Source organism: Diuraphis noxia, unplaced genomic scaffold (genome assembly GCF_037042655.1).
Source record: "Diuraphis noxia isolate RWA-SAM2 unplaced genomic scaffold, SU_Dnox_SAM2 contig0002, whole genome shotgun sequence".
In the NCBI taxonomy this organism is placed as follows: Eukaryota; Metazoa; Arthropoda; class Insecta; order Hemiptera; family Aphididae; genus Diuraphis; species Diuraphis noxia.
The window spans coordinates 21019145-21035746 of NW_028301712.1; the positions used below are offsets into that span (position 1 = coordinate 21019145).

The following is a 16602-nucleotide window of genomic DNA, read 5'->3' on the forward strand; positions in this document are numbered from 1 at the left end:
TAAAATCAAATAAGTGGTAATTTGTACTTTACATAGTATTATAGAAATATTACATTTTAAGAAAAAATTATATCGGTGTGAAAATGGTATATGTATATTGTACATTTGTACCTAATGTACTTATACCTTCTAGTTTCTACCAACCGGAATCCATCACACATTACCAATGATACTAAAAATATAGTTAATAATTTTTTTATGCCATAATTTTGGACAAAATATATATTTTTTTTGGCTTTCCCAAAGAACTTAAAAATTAAAATCAAATGATAGATCTGATTCCCATTTCCTAATCGCTCAGCACTCCTTTTGTATACCCTCTCACGAACTTATTCCCACAATTTCAGTGATTCCACCTTTGTTATTACGCGTTAGGTAGGTCGACTTCAATAATAAATAATATTATAATATATTTATATGTGATGTAAGGCAAAAATAGTCAAACATAATAATAGTAGATATCTATATTATTATATGTAATTAATTACCATCTAGTATTACTATTACTACCCATATAGCAAATGTGATATATTAATATATATTTGATATTCAGTTTATATAATTTTTTGTATATTCGTTAAGTAATATGCTCACAATGTCTTAAAGATAACTTAAAATCAATGTATGTGTTTATATATTTGTTACATAACTGCACGATATCAAGATTCTAATATCAAGAAAGTAATTTGTGCGCAATATAAATTAGATATTTTCCGCACGATATTTACTGTACATGTTATAATTAATATATATTTGATATCTAAAAATGTTTATCTTAAATCACATATTTACAGTGTAACCATTTAATATCAGAAATAATATATCAAAAATCCGATTTCTTTAGATTATTGATTGGATATCATGTTAACGATACATATAGAATATATTGTCATTAATATTTATATGATATTTAAAAAAGTTTATCTTGAATAACATATTTAAAATGTATCTATTTAATATCAGAAATAGTATATCAAAATATATTGGTCCTGATATTCATAAGATATATAAAAAAGTTTATCTTGAATATATTAGGTTAGGTAATAAATATAATATATATATTAATAATAATAGTAAACCTTTTATAGTATAATAATAGTATATTTTTTTAAATGTATTTCTAATTATATCTTATTAATTATATCTTATTATAATACTATGTTACCCATTATCCAACCGTACTCACAATAAATTAATAATTTCTAATAGCAGTATACCTAAGTATCTTTGAATATATATGACTAGTGCAAAGAGTAGATCTGCTCAAAATTATTTTTTGTCTAGAATATGATTTATTATTTAAATCACATTTAACCATTTAATTACTAAACACATTCATTGCAGTGGGGAATCGTAAATTCCTACACGAGAGTAACAGATAAAGAATTACATACCTTAATTTCTACATGCCTGATATACTGATATGTAAGTTCCTATACGAAAAAAAAGGTACGCGTGTGTTAGTTCATACACGGTAAAAATATAAATTATATTATTATATAGGATGCAGTACCTAGGTAATTAAATATTTTTACCAACATATATGTACTTAATTCTATTGTGTAGGAATTAACATATGTATTTTTTACCTGCTAAGTTTCGTGTAGGAACTTACATTTGCCACATTGTAGTGACCTATAAAAACAAAATATCAATGTCAAGGTAAGTAAACTCGAACCTACCTATTATCATAAAAAAAAAAATGTTAAGGCCGGTTTTTACAATATCCAATTAAGAGTCCGTTAACTTTAACCGAACATTGTAAGAACGGCCCTAAACTTGCCTACTATAAAGCAAAGCGGACTTCGTAGGTTTTTTTATCTTGTTTAATCATATTTAAGTCTTTAAGTATATCAAGTATCAAATGAATAATTAGGTATGGGATTTTAGTTCTATTTTTTGGGTACATTTTTTTTTTTTTACATAAGATTAAAACCATGCGCCCAAATTAAATATTTTAGGGCATAAACCTTTGCAGTTATATTAATAATTAAATATTCAACAAGATATCAGATAAATTATTAAACTAAATTTTCGCCTGATAGCTCACATACTAAACGAATTCCTTTATTGTGTTGTCTATCTCATTTAAAATATAATAAAGTACAATAATTAGGTCACTAAATATTGAATACCTACCTATAACGTTGCTACATGATAAATGAGATTATAATGAGGTTATTTTGTATCCGAGGCACGTAATTTGTGTTTAAATATTTTATTAAAAATATGAGATAAAATAAAATACAAGTAGGTATACGACAACCTTATATGAGCATAATTATGTAACATAAGTAATATAGGTACTAAATACACCTATGTATAAATAAAAATGTAACCATACTATTAAAATTTATAATGTAGATAGTAGATACTAGATAGGTACTTTTGAACTTAATTTATGTTATAACATACATTATTAATTGCGTAGGTAGTTACCTACTATTATTGATACCTACTTATTAAAAAAGTCAAAAAACCAAAAACTCGAAAATATACTGATAAACCAGATAACTATGAAGCATACTTTTTGCAATCTTTTGTTACAGGTACCTACCTAAATAATTTTTTTTTTTTTTATTAGGGTTAAGGCTTCGACAACTGAGGTCATTATAGCCTGAGGAACTGTAAGGGAAGGTACTGTAGATTTTTAACACGTGGGTTTTTTTTTTTGGCAGAGTTTTGAATGGGCACCCGGAGGTTTCTGCCATGCCCGGTTTGGGGGCGGCGGCCTCTCTCACCAGACATCGCGAAATGCCCAAAGAGCGATGCCGCCGTGACCGAGATTCGAACCGGCGACTGCGTGCGTCGCAACAGACGCCTTAGTCCGCTCGGCCACTCCACCCCCCTAAATAATATTATTAAAACAAATTTTAGAACAATATTTTTTATGGTTGGTCAATCTTTGAGCAAATAAACTCAACAATTGAAGTGTATCTAGGTATCAGTCCAAACGAATTTGAATATAATTTAATCTTGATCAATAAAATAACTTGATAGTTATTCTTCAAACAAAAAAATCATTATACATAATGTTATATTGTATAGATACGTCAATAACCTGATATCCTTATATAAATATTGAATCTATATAGTAAGATACTATTTAATTTTAATATGTATGTATGTAGTTGTAGTTATAAATTACTTACAAATGAATAGAATGTTATTTTAAAACAAATAACCGATTTTCAATTTTGTATTTTGGTTGGTTTTTTATGGTAACGTAATCTGAAAACAAAATATACAGTATTTTTATAAGTTATTTTATGATTGTTTCATGTTTTTTATTCATTATATTTACATTACATTTACAATATCAATGCTCATTATAAGTAATTATACGAGTATAATGACATACAACATAATAATGTTAAGCAAGAAATTAAATTCTATACCTACTAGACTTGTATTAATTATTAAATAATATGACTGTTATATACAAACTAATATTATTATTGTTGCTATATAGGTATGTATTCTTTAAATTAATCATTATTACTCATGACAGAGGAAGGTTTTTTTAATTTACTAGATTCTTATTTAAATATGATATATTATTCATGACTAAATTTAAAAATTGCAGTTTAAAAACTTAAAGTTTGTAAAATTGTAACAAATATAAGAAAGAAAACAAATATTTTATTATTTAGTGAAAATAATTTAAGAAGATTATATGTAAGTACAGATGTAAAGTGTAATACTAATTAATATAGGTATTGTTAAAATCAACAACATAAAAACTAATAATATTTTAAATGATATATACAACTGATTGGTCTATTAAAAAACCCATTATATATATTACTGTAGGTGATGAATCAATACATTGTGAAGATAAATAAATAATACAGTTATAGTTATGAAAAATTATTGTATGTACCTACCTACAGAAAAATATATCAGAGCACCTAACATATAGGATAGAGAGTGGCTTAAAAACTTAAAAATAACAATTTACATACTGATTCAAAATAAATATTATATAGATGTTTTAAATGATTTAAGTCAGTGCTTATAATAGTATAATGTATATTTATATATATACTAATAGTAACAGGAAAGACTTGATAAAATAAATAACTTTTGTTCTAATCAATATTTTTTAAATTTTTTTTCTACATAATTTAATTCATGCGCTACATGCGTAATATAATATTTATTATTATTATTTTTCAAATCATAAGTTTAACTTCAAAAGAATTTTAAATTTTAAAAATCGTAAAAAATAAACAACTTGATTTACAAACTAAAGTTTTCTAAAATCAGATTAACAAATTGTTATCTGGAAATTTTAAATTTTTTATTTCTGGTTTAGAGAAATAAAGATAAAATATTTTTTAATATTCATGTAGCACACAAATCAATAAATTAAACACTAAAAAAAAAAATTAAAAATATTGATTAGGACAAAAGTTATTTCATTTGTCAGGTATTTGAGTTACACCCTGTATAGATATGATTATTTGTTGGGATAAGCTTTTCAATATACAGAAATATTCTTATTTTTTAAAAGGTACCATAAAATAAGGTTATTTAATACGTATTATTATAGTATGGTATATAAATAATAGACTACATAAAATTTAAATTTGATGATTGTTTTCATTACATAACTATTGAAAATATTGAAAAATGCAGACTATATTAAATTGAATCAATTTTTTAAGAGAACATAATATGGCATCAGTGACTGGAACTCCGGGGCATGCCAGAAACCTACGGGTGCCGCAATAGAAATTCTTCCAAACAGGCGTCCGAACTAGGCATTCGGGCCTACTCCCGGACATAGCGCCATACGAAAAAAAAAGTGACCGGAAATGGAACTTAAATAAATTTATATCATTTACTACATATAGTCAAAAAAAAAAAAAAAAATATTAATTCTTTAAGAAGACACTACACCCGCATGCATTGTTGTCTCTATCTTACAAATCTAAAAACATTGCAAAAACTGTTTTGCGCAGTAAAGTACCACTCAAGCTGTAATCCAAGCTAAGTAACCAAATTATCACACTATAAAGAGGAGAATATTTACAGTGCAACATTGTTTTTATTTTTTCAGTATCAGAACTAAAGAAGTCATTCAACTTTGAAAAACTCAAAAATAATGATTTCTTAAACAATAAGAACATTTTTTTTTTTTATATTTGTGATATCAAAAAGTTAAAAAAAATGTTGCACAGTAAATATTCTCCTTTTTAGAGTGTGAAAATTTGGTTGATTGGCTTGGATTACAGTTTGAGTGGTTCTTTCCCGCGCAAATCAGTTTTTTCTCAATGTTTTACATTTCAATATTTGTAAGACGGAAATAACACATGCAGGTATAGCGTACTCTTAAATACATCACTACATTTCAATGAATTCAAATTGTATTTTGTAGGGAAAGCAATTACCTAAGTAGTTTTAGGTAAACAAAAACAAGATAGTTTAAACAAAGTCGGTATAATATTTACAGTACACATAATATACATAAACATAGTACATATAGGTAAATATTGTAATCCATTAGTATATCTTTATTTGATGATTTAATTAACACATAATGTAAAATAAATCTTATGATTACAATTTGCAATTTGTATAAATGTGTTATGTAATTTTTTTAAATTGTGTTAATAATAATTATTTCTGTAGTAAAAAAATGTTATGTGGGATCCGCACATAGAACATTATTTATAAAATTTACATATGAATATTATTAATAATACTAATTGGCAGTTTGTTGTACAATTAAATTAAAATATGTCAACCATAAATTTAAATGTCATTGATTTTAATTAAAATAATGAGTTTTTAGTACCTAATAACTTTCTTCTGTTATATTTTAACAAAATTTTACATATTATAGATACATCAGCACATCATACATTTTATCAATTAATAATAAATTATTTTAAAAAATTGCCATTATTAAGGTTAAAAGTTATGAGTACGTAGAATATTACAGTTTGAAAATGCTCATATTCTACAGAAGAATTAAAATATTGTTATAACAGTATATGTACAAACACATAAAATGTTTATAACTTTATGATTGATAGGTGTCTAATAAGTAATTGAATTTAATACAAAATCTAACAACACAAGAGTAATTCTACTGAATGCAAATTTTATAAATTTTTAAGACAGAGACAACATAAAAGATATTAACGATAATATAATTTATGGAGGTACTATTAACTGGATATAATTATTTATATGCAATGTTATTTGAATGTAATTAATAAAGTATCTAACTGAATGCTTTCAACTTTGCTCATAGGTTATTTTTATGACTTTCATAATAAGTTGAAAACAAAATTACCTTTGTAAACAATAGAATACATAGTAAACAATAATTTCCAAAAAATTGTCATACACTGAATATTAAATACAAGTCATTAACAATATTTTAAAGTATATTAGTTGCACTTTAAGAACTTTCCAAAGAAGGCTTATTTTGTTCATAAAATAGTATTTAATTTTATCAATAATGAATAATTTTTAAAGATATTTTAAAATTTATTGTACTGTACAATAATGCAATATAATATTATATACACATATATATAAAAATATATCATGTATTAAGTAAACATGATTGAAGAAGGGAGTTAAATAATAACCAAGGTATTCTGATGGCTGAGCCTTTCCACCAAATTGTGCTTGTATATAGTACTACAAATGTATCACTGGTAACACAAATATAAATTAAACAATAATTAAAAAATGCAAAACATAAACTATACATTTATATGGATTGTAAATGAATGATCTCACTTTAAATTATTCATTCTTCGTCATAATCATACTTCCACGTTTTTGGCAAAATTGTAGATATCCAGTTACCTAATGAGTATTTTATAACAACGAAAATGATAAGATGAAGCATTTTGAATACATACAACATAAGAACACAAACAAAATACATAATTGGTGCATCATTTAATAAGATAATAATTTTTCAGTTGGTAATTTAATGAAAATCAATTCATTATGAAAAAATATACATAATACAATTCTAAATAAAACAAAATAAAAATCATGACAATATAATATCCATTAATCAAACATCAAAGAAATTTGAACAGTTTTCATAAGCCGAATTAAGCTCAAGTATATTGAAATATATAGAATGACACAATGACTGGCATATAATTGCATTCAGGTCATAATAATGCAATTCAATGAGTATAATAAATTAATAATTCTGGTTATAATATGAACTATTCATAAAAAATTAGTTAAATAATGAGTAGAATATATTTATAATATTTTAGGTAATAATGAAGTACCTAGTTTAATCATTTAAATTATGATCACTGGAAAAGTGGAAAGATATATAAATAAATATATAGTCGAGTCACCTTAAAAAATTCCATAAAGTTGTTTTGTTAAGTTTGAGATTTAGAACTAAAAAAATATGTAAGTCAAATTTATTTTTATTCGCCTTAATGAGACTCAGCTGTACTTATTTTTTATACTCGTGTATAATTTGTCCCAATAGGTTAGATAAATGATAACTGATTAATGATTATGAATTGTGAAAGAATAGATTTATAATTATTTGTAACCCTTTATGGCTTTATAGAACATCATTTACTAGATTTAAAGCAAAAATCTTGAAGTTATTCAACTAGTCAACAATACATTTTATATTATTTAATATTTGTTATCAGATAATAGTAATATGTCATAATAATTGTATAAGTTCTTAAATTGTAAGATATTAGACAATATTTACTGCCTATATTTATATCTCATTTAATTGATGTAATAGTCTAGTACTGAAAGTTAAATAAATAATAATAATAAAAGAAGTATCTAAATTAATAAATATATTTTTTTTATTAGATTATCAATAATTTTATTTTCATCAATAAATTTTATAAATATTACTTAGTTTGCTTTAGATATTTGAAATGTTGAATTCAATAATATGTTTTATGGATAAAATAAAAATATTGTATAAGGTTTAAAATAACCATGTCAAATATAGGTATCATAATAAAGAAATAAAATACAGAATTCAGTTTATATTGAAATATTTTACTCATATAAAAACCTCAGGTTTGAAACTCTATGCCACAGGAATATATATAAAAAAAAAAACCACCCAATTAATATTTAATTACAAGTGTTGATTCCTTTCTATTTTAGGTATGAAAATTAACAATAAAACAGTTACGAGTATTTTTTTTTAACAAAGACACATTTAGAAATATTATATAAAGCACATTATCAGATGTAATATTGATAACACTTGACAAACCAAATACTTCAATGTACACTTTACATTTTATTTATTAATTAAAAAAAGTTTTTATGTTAACATTAATTTTTTAACACACAAATTGCAGAATAGTTGGACATAATATTAATTATAAGTGAATACATTTTTAAGTTTATAAAAATATATTGCACTTAATAGGCTTCTAAATCTGGTTAAATAAAACTATGCATTTATTTTGAATTTTAATTAACAAAATATGCAATAATTAAACTATTAATTTATTTTGAGTAATTAAAAAATAAAACAATGAAAAAACGAGATTCGTGATCAGTTAGATGCTGCAGGTATGATACAATTGTCAAAGTAATAACAAATATAAATAAAAAAATTCTTTTTAATGTAATTAATAAACATCACTTTTTTGTAAATAATAATCAACTTATATTATTAGTATACAAATATATAACAATGAAACAAAAATGTTCAAGCAACTTGGGTAGTTCCTCGATGTTAACAACAGCAATTCTTAGTGTTATTAAATTATAATAATATACATTTTCTCAGTTCAGTCTAAGTCTAACTTAAAACAGTTCACTTACCAAGGTTGATTCCTCGGTCCAAAACGGGGTCCCTGATTCCATCTACCGGTAGGTCTAGAATGTGGAATGAAATTTCTAGGGCCTCTTGGCCAATTACTTATTCCTCTCTTCCATTTTGGCCTAAAATCTCCTTGGGATTGACTTCTCTGAACATGTTGAGGCCACTGAAGTTGAGGTTGATTGTTTACAAAGTTTGAATCACTTTGTTCTTGTTCCCACTGGTTAGGATGTTTCCATTGATCAGATTGCTCCATATTCCACTGGTTTTCATTAAAACTGGGTCTATCATTACTCCATGGTTGTGAAGGTTGTTCCCAATGGTTTGTAATATCTGGTACACTTTGTTGGTCAAAGTCAAAAGGCATAGGTGGTGGAAGTGGTGGAGGTAATAGTACAGGATGTTTTTGATCATGATTTGATTTAGGTTTTTCATCATCATCACTCAAATCCATATCAACACTTTCTACATTATCTTTTGGCGGTTTACTGACTGCTTCCATAAGCAAAGCCGGTGGTGATGGTGGCATAGGAATACCAGGAAATGCTCGGTAATCTACATCAACAGATACCACTGATGAATTCATATGAGGAGAATGTGTCAAACTTATTAAGTTTCTGTGGTCAATATCAGAAGTTTTAGTCATAATTTCTTGAGAAATTCGTTCATCTCTATCTATTATTTTTGATGCTAAAACACAGTGATCTATTCCTGGTCCTCCATCGGTTTTACTGATAATAGGAGTGTTTTGATAGGAGATTTTCTCATGAAAAGGAGGTGATGCCGGTGTGTCATTTGTTGACCAATCATTATCTACAGGTACATCCCAAGCTGAAAATGTTGGATATAATTGATTCACAATACAAAACGATAAAATTAAGAAATCTTTTTTTTTTTCAAAAATTTTTGAATATTGAACAAAATATGAAAGAAATATTGTATTAAATTTAAATTACCCGTTTGTGGAACATGAGTTACTGGTATAGCATTTTCATTTATAAGTGATGATGCACCAGTAGGAGGTACCATATTAGGGAATTCAGATGTAATAAATTGTTGACTAGATGACATTGGAGTAGGTACATAAGCTTCATAATTACTTGTAGAATATGTAGAACTTTTATTATGGTCATTCATCTATAAAATATAACTTATTACATATATTATAGTATAATAAATGAAACATACATACATCATTACTATATGATACATTTGTTTGATTGGGAAATGTTGAGTATGCAAAAGTCTCATCTGGAGGCGGTGATGGAGCATCATATGGAAACTGGCTAGTTAATGATTGTTGATCTTGATTTTCTATCGCAGGAAAATTCACAGAAGCTGGATCGTATAATTCTAAATAATAATCACATATTAAAAAAAAAAAAAAAAAAAAACAGATTATACATTCTAAAAAATGTAATTTGACATACCCTGAACAGCAGTATACTTTTCAGGAGTAATATATGACTTGATATTATTGATAACTGTAGTGGGCACATAAATATCAGTATCATTAATACTATTTTCCATCGAAGAATTCATCGTATATTTATCAGAGTTTAATACAGTGTCATAATTGATATTATGCATGTTTAAATCTTCAATAGACACTGAAGATGTCGAAGGGGATGGTGCATTAATATCAGGTGAAGGCATTGGACTATCAGTTGGCATAGAACCAACTAAGGACTCCAATTTACTCTTTAGAAGTTTTACTCTTTTAGTGTAGTTGAAATATGCCTGAAATTATTTCTTAAATTAGTTTTATGTTATATTATATAAAAAAAATATATTGTTTTTACTTGAGCAACAGTTTTAACTTCGCCATTTTGTTCTTCATAATAAGATGTAGCAACTTCTAAAGAATCTATTAATTGAGCACGATCAATAGTTTCTCGTTTGAGGCATTTAATGTAACTTTCAATTTTTGACATACCATCATTTAATTCATTCAGAAATTCATGACTCCGTGTTCGGTCTAAAAATATAATTTTTTTATAATGGCTATTTATAAATTTTAAATAGAGAAACTTTATATTTTACAATATAATACCACACAAAATATCATAATTTTAATTTTAAACATTGTTAAATAGTATAAATCTATAGTTTGTTAATTATAATATACAGATTTTTTTTCAAAAAATTACATATATTATTCAGTTTCTTAAAAAGATGTAAATTACAAATCTCTGTAGAAAATAGAAAAAAATATTAGGACTGCACCAAGCCATTTAATTTTGTTATTATACAATAATATTACCTTTTAACATGTTTTGTATAGCTTCATTATTAGTAAGAGGCAGATTAGCTTCTCTTAAGTTTTTCATCTTTAAATCTGTAATCTGTTCCAATTTAACACACGAACGTATTTTAACTGCTAATGCATGTATCTAAGAATCATAACAATATGTTAAACCATTTATTTATAATTTTACATATTTAACAAACTAAAAAAAATTCTTAATTTCCATTTTTAAAATGTATGCACTATTTTAAAATCGGTAATAAATAATAATTATTAATATATAATATTCTGTAAAGAATTTAAAAAACCAGTTGTACATAAAAAAGCCATTCAGATATAACATACATCAAGTGATATAGGGTTCTATTTTAATACAAAATGTTATAATATCAATTAACAGTGATAAGTTTTTAAGTTACCTATATACGGGATGGTACTATTTTAGTAGTTGAATAAATATAAAATCTTATACTTATGTAAGAACAAAAATATTGTATATTTGTATATCTTTCTTATTAGGAATTTTTAATTTATATTTTTGAGATTTTTATAATATGTAGCAAAAGTATTTATTTATATGGATGTTTTTAGAGAATGCCAAGCCTCCAAATTTGCTTCAGAAACTTTGTGTTTAGCAGAATTAATTTTGTTTGTTTAGCTTGAATATAAAGTGAATCAATTACCTTCAAATTTTAAGGTGAGAAAATTATCTAGGGAATTTCAAGTGGTTTTAATGGTATTTAAATCGTATGATGAATTTTAATAATTTTAAAATTGTAATCTTTTTCACAGCTAGTTATGACAAGCTTTAAATTCAATTCTTCTTTTTCTTTTTTCTCCTTCTTCTTAACTATTTATGGTCAACCACCTTTATCCTACACTTCCACACTTCATGATTTTTCAAATCTCCTATGCACATACCAACAGCTCTCATATCATTCTCAATAGTATCCAACCATCTCCATTTTTGTCTTCCTCTTCCTAGTTTCACGTCAACATTCATTTTCATAACTATTCTTACTGCTTTTGTTTCCTCTTGCTTTATCACATGCCAAATCATTTCAAAATATTTTTTCTCATTTTGGCCACAATCGACGCTACGCCAAAACTATTTCTCACATATTCATTTATTGTTCTATTTTCACTTACTTTAAATAAATCAAGGATAAAGAATAATTTTTATATTGTGCGTTTATGCGAGGTCAAAATAATAAACACTAGATCAGCATAATTTTCAAATTAAATTTTGAGCATGAGAAATTCTATGAAATTGTGCTACACCATAACACATTTAAAATACAAATAATGTAAGTTCAAGATTTTTTTATTGTAAATTATACTACATATTAAATAATGATATCTATATAATAATAAAAAAAGTTCTAGTAATTTTGATTTATCATAATAACCTAAAAAATATTAAGTACTTAGTTACCATTTAAAGTAAAAGGTTATTAAGCATTCAAATAAAGCACTAGGATACATATTGTTAAAATTTAATGCAAAAGAAAAAGTATTTTAAAAATCTAAGAATTAAGTATGACATCATCCATTAGTATAATATTACAATGTATATGGGCAAATAATAATGTTGTAAATTTGTTAAATACCATTGGCGGCTAGCAGTATAGTGCATAGGAACACAAGAACCACTAAAAAAATGTATATAAAAATTATTAGATTTCTATTGTGAATTATGCAAATGACCTGTAATAAAAACAAGTTTTTGTAATTTTTTCGTATTGAAAAGTCTATTTATTAATAATTAAATAATTTGCAGCACATAATTTGTTGTGGTGGCCGTATAAATATTAAATAGGAACATGGTTAATAATACATGTGTACTGGACTTATTTTTATCATGCCATGCAGTTGATCGTCAAAACAATAACATTTCAACAGACATTGTCTATTAATTGCCACCCATGTGCTTTCAAGTCAGCTAATAATAGACTAATATATCAACAATATAATATAAAAACAGAATAAAATAAAATAAATATAAAATATATATAGGTTGGAATTATAAATTTTTTGTACTCCACTTAATGTGAATATTTATGAGTCACTATTTTTGAATATACCATTATTATAAATATAAATATATTATATTTATATAAAAAGTTTTTAATATATTTTTTTAACCAATGTGATGTTGATTAATTTGTTAAATTATTATTATGGAATATTTCAAAAAGTACTCACTTGAAACTCTTGTACAGGATCAGCTAATTTTAACTTCTGAATAGGTGTAGTTAATAAACCAATTAAATCAGCTAAATAACTATCATCATAAACACCACGTTCTTCCCAAATTTTAATAATTCTTGAAATTTTAGATTGTATTTTTTCATCTCTAAAAAAGCAGTGAAAATAAAATATAAAATATAGGAACATTTTTGATGTTTAATTGTATTTTAAGCATAAAATGTATGATATAGGTATATTTCAAGTTCCCAAACATTTTAATTAGCAATGGTACTAGACAATATAACAATAATAACTCTATGGAATCTTCAATTCAAAATTTTTAGTAATCCTTAAACACAGTAACTGCCTGGTTCAAACAATGAAAACCACCTGAATCTTAAAGTGCAACAAAAATCTTTTTCCTAAGATAATACAGTAGCATACACACAATGAAGGCGGGGGGAGTAAAATTTTAAACTAGTATAACTTACCTGACATAAGGTATAGCTTTTTGAATAGCAGTTGCCCATCCATCAATAAACTTGTAATTCTTTTTCTTACTATATTGTATGACATCATTGGCTAAATAAAACAAAGTCAAACGTTTCTCGATCTTCACCTTCCGAATAGCCTTTAGCCAGATACTGATTATGCTTTTGTAATATTCATGTCGCTTAAGGCACCATGCAGACAATGATTGAATAGCATCTTGAGTGTCTTTTAGGAGCATCAGCTTCTTTTCAAATTCTGGATCTGAGTATTCTATCATTTTTACGCCTGTTGCATAAATATGATATTATAAGATAAATAACATGTTTAGCCAATGAAAATCAATTATTTGCAATAGGTAAGCCTATTTCAATGAACGGTTTGAAAGTAAATAAACAACCTACCTTATAGGTATTTAGTTAAACAAAAAACTAACATTATTAAAACTAACAAATCATACTTGAGGCCACAATAGTAAAATTATTAAGCTATGGATATTTAAATTCATATTAATAAATCGATTATATGTAGCAGCAAAATTGATAGTCAAACGTCAAATTTCTATCTCAAACAACTCAGTAGGAACTAAGAATATTTGAATTACACAAGTGTAAGAAATGAACCTATGGTAACTACCTAGTGAGAAACTAAGAAATTGAAATGTTGTGTATTATAGACAGTATAGACAGTTTGTTGTATTATGGATGGTATAATTTAGTTTGGCTAGACATGGCGCAGTGGGGTACTAATATAACACGATAAGTTTAATCAATTTTCATGGAAGACAATATTGCATTATGTACAGGCTTACAGCAGCTGACAATCGAATTATTGTGTACAATATGGCGCGAAAAATATTTTTCAATTCTTACCACCACTTTTTTTAGGAGAAAATCAATAAATCTCAAAACACTATTTTTGTAGAACTCGCAACAGCATCAACTTCCATTATTTCTTCTTATGCACAAAATCATTACCATTTAAATTTCATTCTTAACTGGAATAATTATTTAAAATATGTGGACATATTTTATGTTACATTGGGCCCATTGGGGTTTCTATCTATAGATAACAATATCTCAAAGTAGGTACTTAATATAGTTTTAATTAAAATTAAAATTAATATTTTTATTGTCGTATCACATTTCGATTAACAAATTGTAAACACTTAACTCTTTGATATATACAATTGTATTATAATATAATATCTGTGGATTCATCATATTGACGTAATATATTATTTTATCATTATTTATATTATACTATGGCAATTGCCAAAATCGACCTCAGGGGAGGACAACGTGGTTGAATAATGGTTCTAAAATTTCAATACGCATGGTAGATATGAACAAAAAACATATTTCTTTCCATGCGTTCATTTTTAATAAACTACAATATTTTCAGTTCAACATCGGAGTCGAGGGGCTCTACATCAAGAGTTTTATCCTTAGAGTCGATGTTTAAAGTAAGATGGTTTTCATATTTTTTTGGTACTAAATTTACTTTTTAGACTTGAAATAAATATTTAATCCAACGAATAAACCCACTATCCACTACTCAGTGTTGTAGATGCATTTTATTTTTTAGACACAATGCTTGAAATACCCTAAGGTCTAGATCAATAATTGCACAAACTGCAAACGTCGTCGTCGTTTTACCGTGCCTTGGGCGTAGCATAATGATCATCATTAATAATTAATAGCAACCTAGGGATCTACATTAAGTAGACATACATTTTAGTTTAAATCATAGAAAATATGTAATACAGCGAAACCTCTAAATACCAGACACTCTTGGTCGCCGTAATTTTGTCCGTTATTTAGAGATGTCCGCTATTCAGAGTGGTGTGGTGGAGTGTAAATTTTTGAAAAAAACTCAGAGAATCATTAATCTTTTTCGTTTACTAGCAATTGTAATAAAAATTTACGAATACGGTTGAACACGTTTAAAAACGATAGAATCATAAACTCAACTAAATAAGAGTAGAATAACTTCACAGAACATAAACTAGAAAAATGTTTTCATCGACGCGATAATGAACGGATAAGATAAACTATAATTGCATTTTTTTCAACACACCCACGGTATCTACATCATTAACGATGATAATCGGCGATCACCGGCTTATCTTACGTCTAACATAAAAGTTAATTTAGTGCAAGTAATTTTAACTTTCTACTTTAAAAATATTTAGATTAATTTTAAGTTGGTATTTGTAGATATATACGTATATTTTATGTATAATGACATTTTCCATATTTTTTGATTTTATCGGTAGTTTTCCTGATTGCGAGGAAAAATAACTTACAAAATTCGTTAATGTAATATTGAAGAAATCTATTTTAGTGTTACTATAAGAGCCAAACACATAATTAATTTTTAAATGCAATGATTTATCATTGCTTTCATGTTTGTAAAAAAATACCTGTATCGCCAATATATTATACATTTGTAGGTACCTGTATATTCTATGCCAAAGCGAGATAAATTGAGCTATGCTTAAACCTATTTCTAGGATTTTTTTTTTATGTTTGTTTTTGTGTCTGTGTACAGCATAACTAGTCGAAATAATGCTTCAATTTCAAACTTTGGGGGTGGTTTCCGATGTAAAAGTGAATATCCTTGGTGTATTATAGAGGTCAAAAGTAAACATTTTCTAACAGTTTTCAAAAAAATTGATATTTTTTATATGGCTGTAATTCAAAAACTAATCACTGTAAATACTTGAAATTTTCACCAAATGTTTATGTTAGTGATATCTATATACAGTTTAATTTTCAAACATTTTCGACTTTTTTTGAGTTATTTATAGACTACTGAAATTTTCGATTTTTTGAGAATTTTTTTTTGAAGTGCCGGTATA

The 16602-nt window shown here is 25.8% G+C and overlaps 1 protein-coding gene across 5 annotated transcripts; it reads right to left on the bottom strand.

The window, feature by feature from the left end:
- Window positions 1-1619: 1619 nt before the first annotated feature.
- On the bottom strand, window positions 1620-14455 carry LOC107165052 (uncharacterized). 5 transcript variants are annotated; one of them, XR_016190106.1, is made up of 11 exons: window positions 14144-14454; window positions 13742-14027; window positions 13266-13416; window positions 11076-11205; window positions 10615-10790; window positions 10243-10552; window positions 10005-10165; window positions 9769-9949; window positions 8815-9643; window positions 3153-3231; window positions 1620-1635 (listed from the first exon to the last, which is right to left on the bottom strand). XR_016190106.1 is itself a non-coding variant. In XM_089218571.1 (10 exons), exons 2-10 carry the CDS (start codon window positions 14017-14019, stop codon window positions 6828-6830), a joined length of 2220 nt encoding a protein of 739 aa, XP_089074697.1. In that variant the 5' UTR covers window positions 14020-14027; window positions 14144-14455; the 3' UTR covers window positions 6156-6827. The 5 variants fall into 5 exon arrangements, 3 of the variants coding, with proteins under 3 accessions (XP_089074697.1, XP_089074696.1, XP_089074695.1); XR_016190105.1 differs by lacking the exons at window positions 1620-1635; window positions 3153-3231 and adding exons at window positions 6160-6674; window positions 6763-6831 and having other exon boundaries at window positions 14144-14455; XM_089218571.1 differs by lacking the exons at window positions 1620-1635; window positions 3153-3231 and adding an exon at window positions 6156-6831 and having other exon boundaries at window positions 14144-14455.
- Between the last annotated feature and the right edge of the window lie 2147 nt (window positions 14456-16602).

Excerpts from the sequence above, each read along its gene's own strand:
- LOC107165052 (XM_089218571.1), bottom strand. The coding sequence starts at position 14,019 with ATGATAGAATACTCAGATCCAGAATTTGAAAAGAAGCTGATGCTCCTA. Across the intron at positions 10,791-11,075 it reads TATACAAAACATGTTAAAAG|ACCGAACACGGAGTCATGAA; the intron begins GTAATATTATTG and ends TTATATTTTTAG. Across the intron at positions 9,950-10,004 it reads ATGTATCATATAGTAATGAT|ATGAATGACCATAATAAAAG; the intron begins GTATGTATGTTT and ends TATATTTTATAG.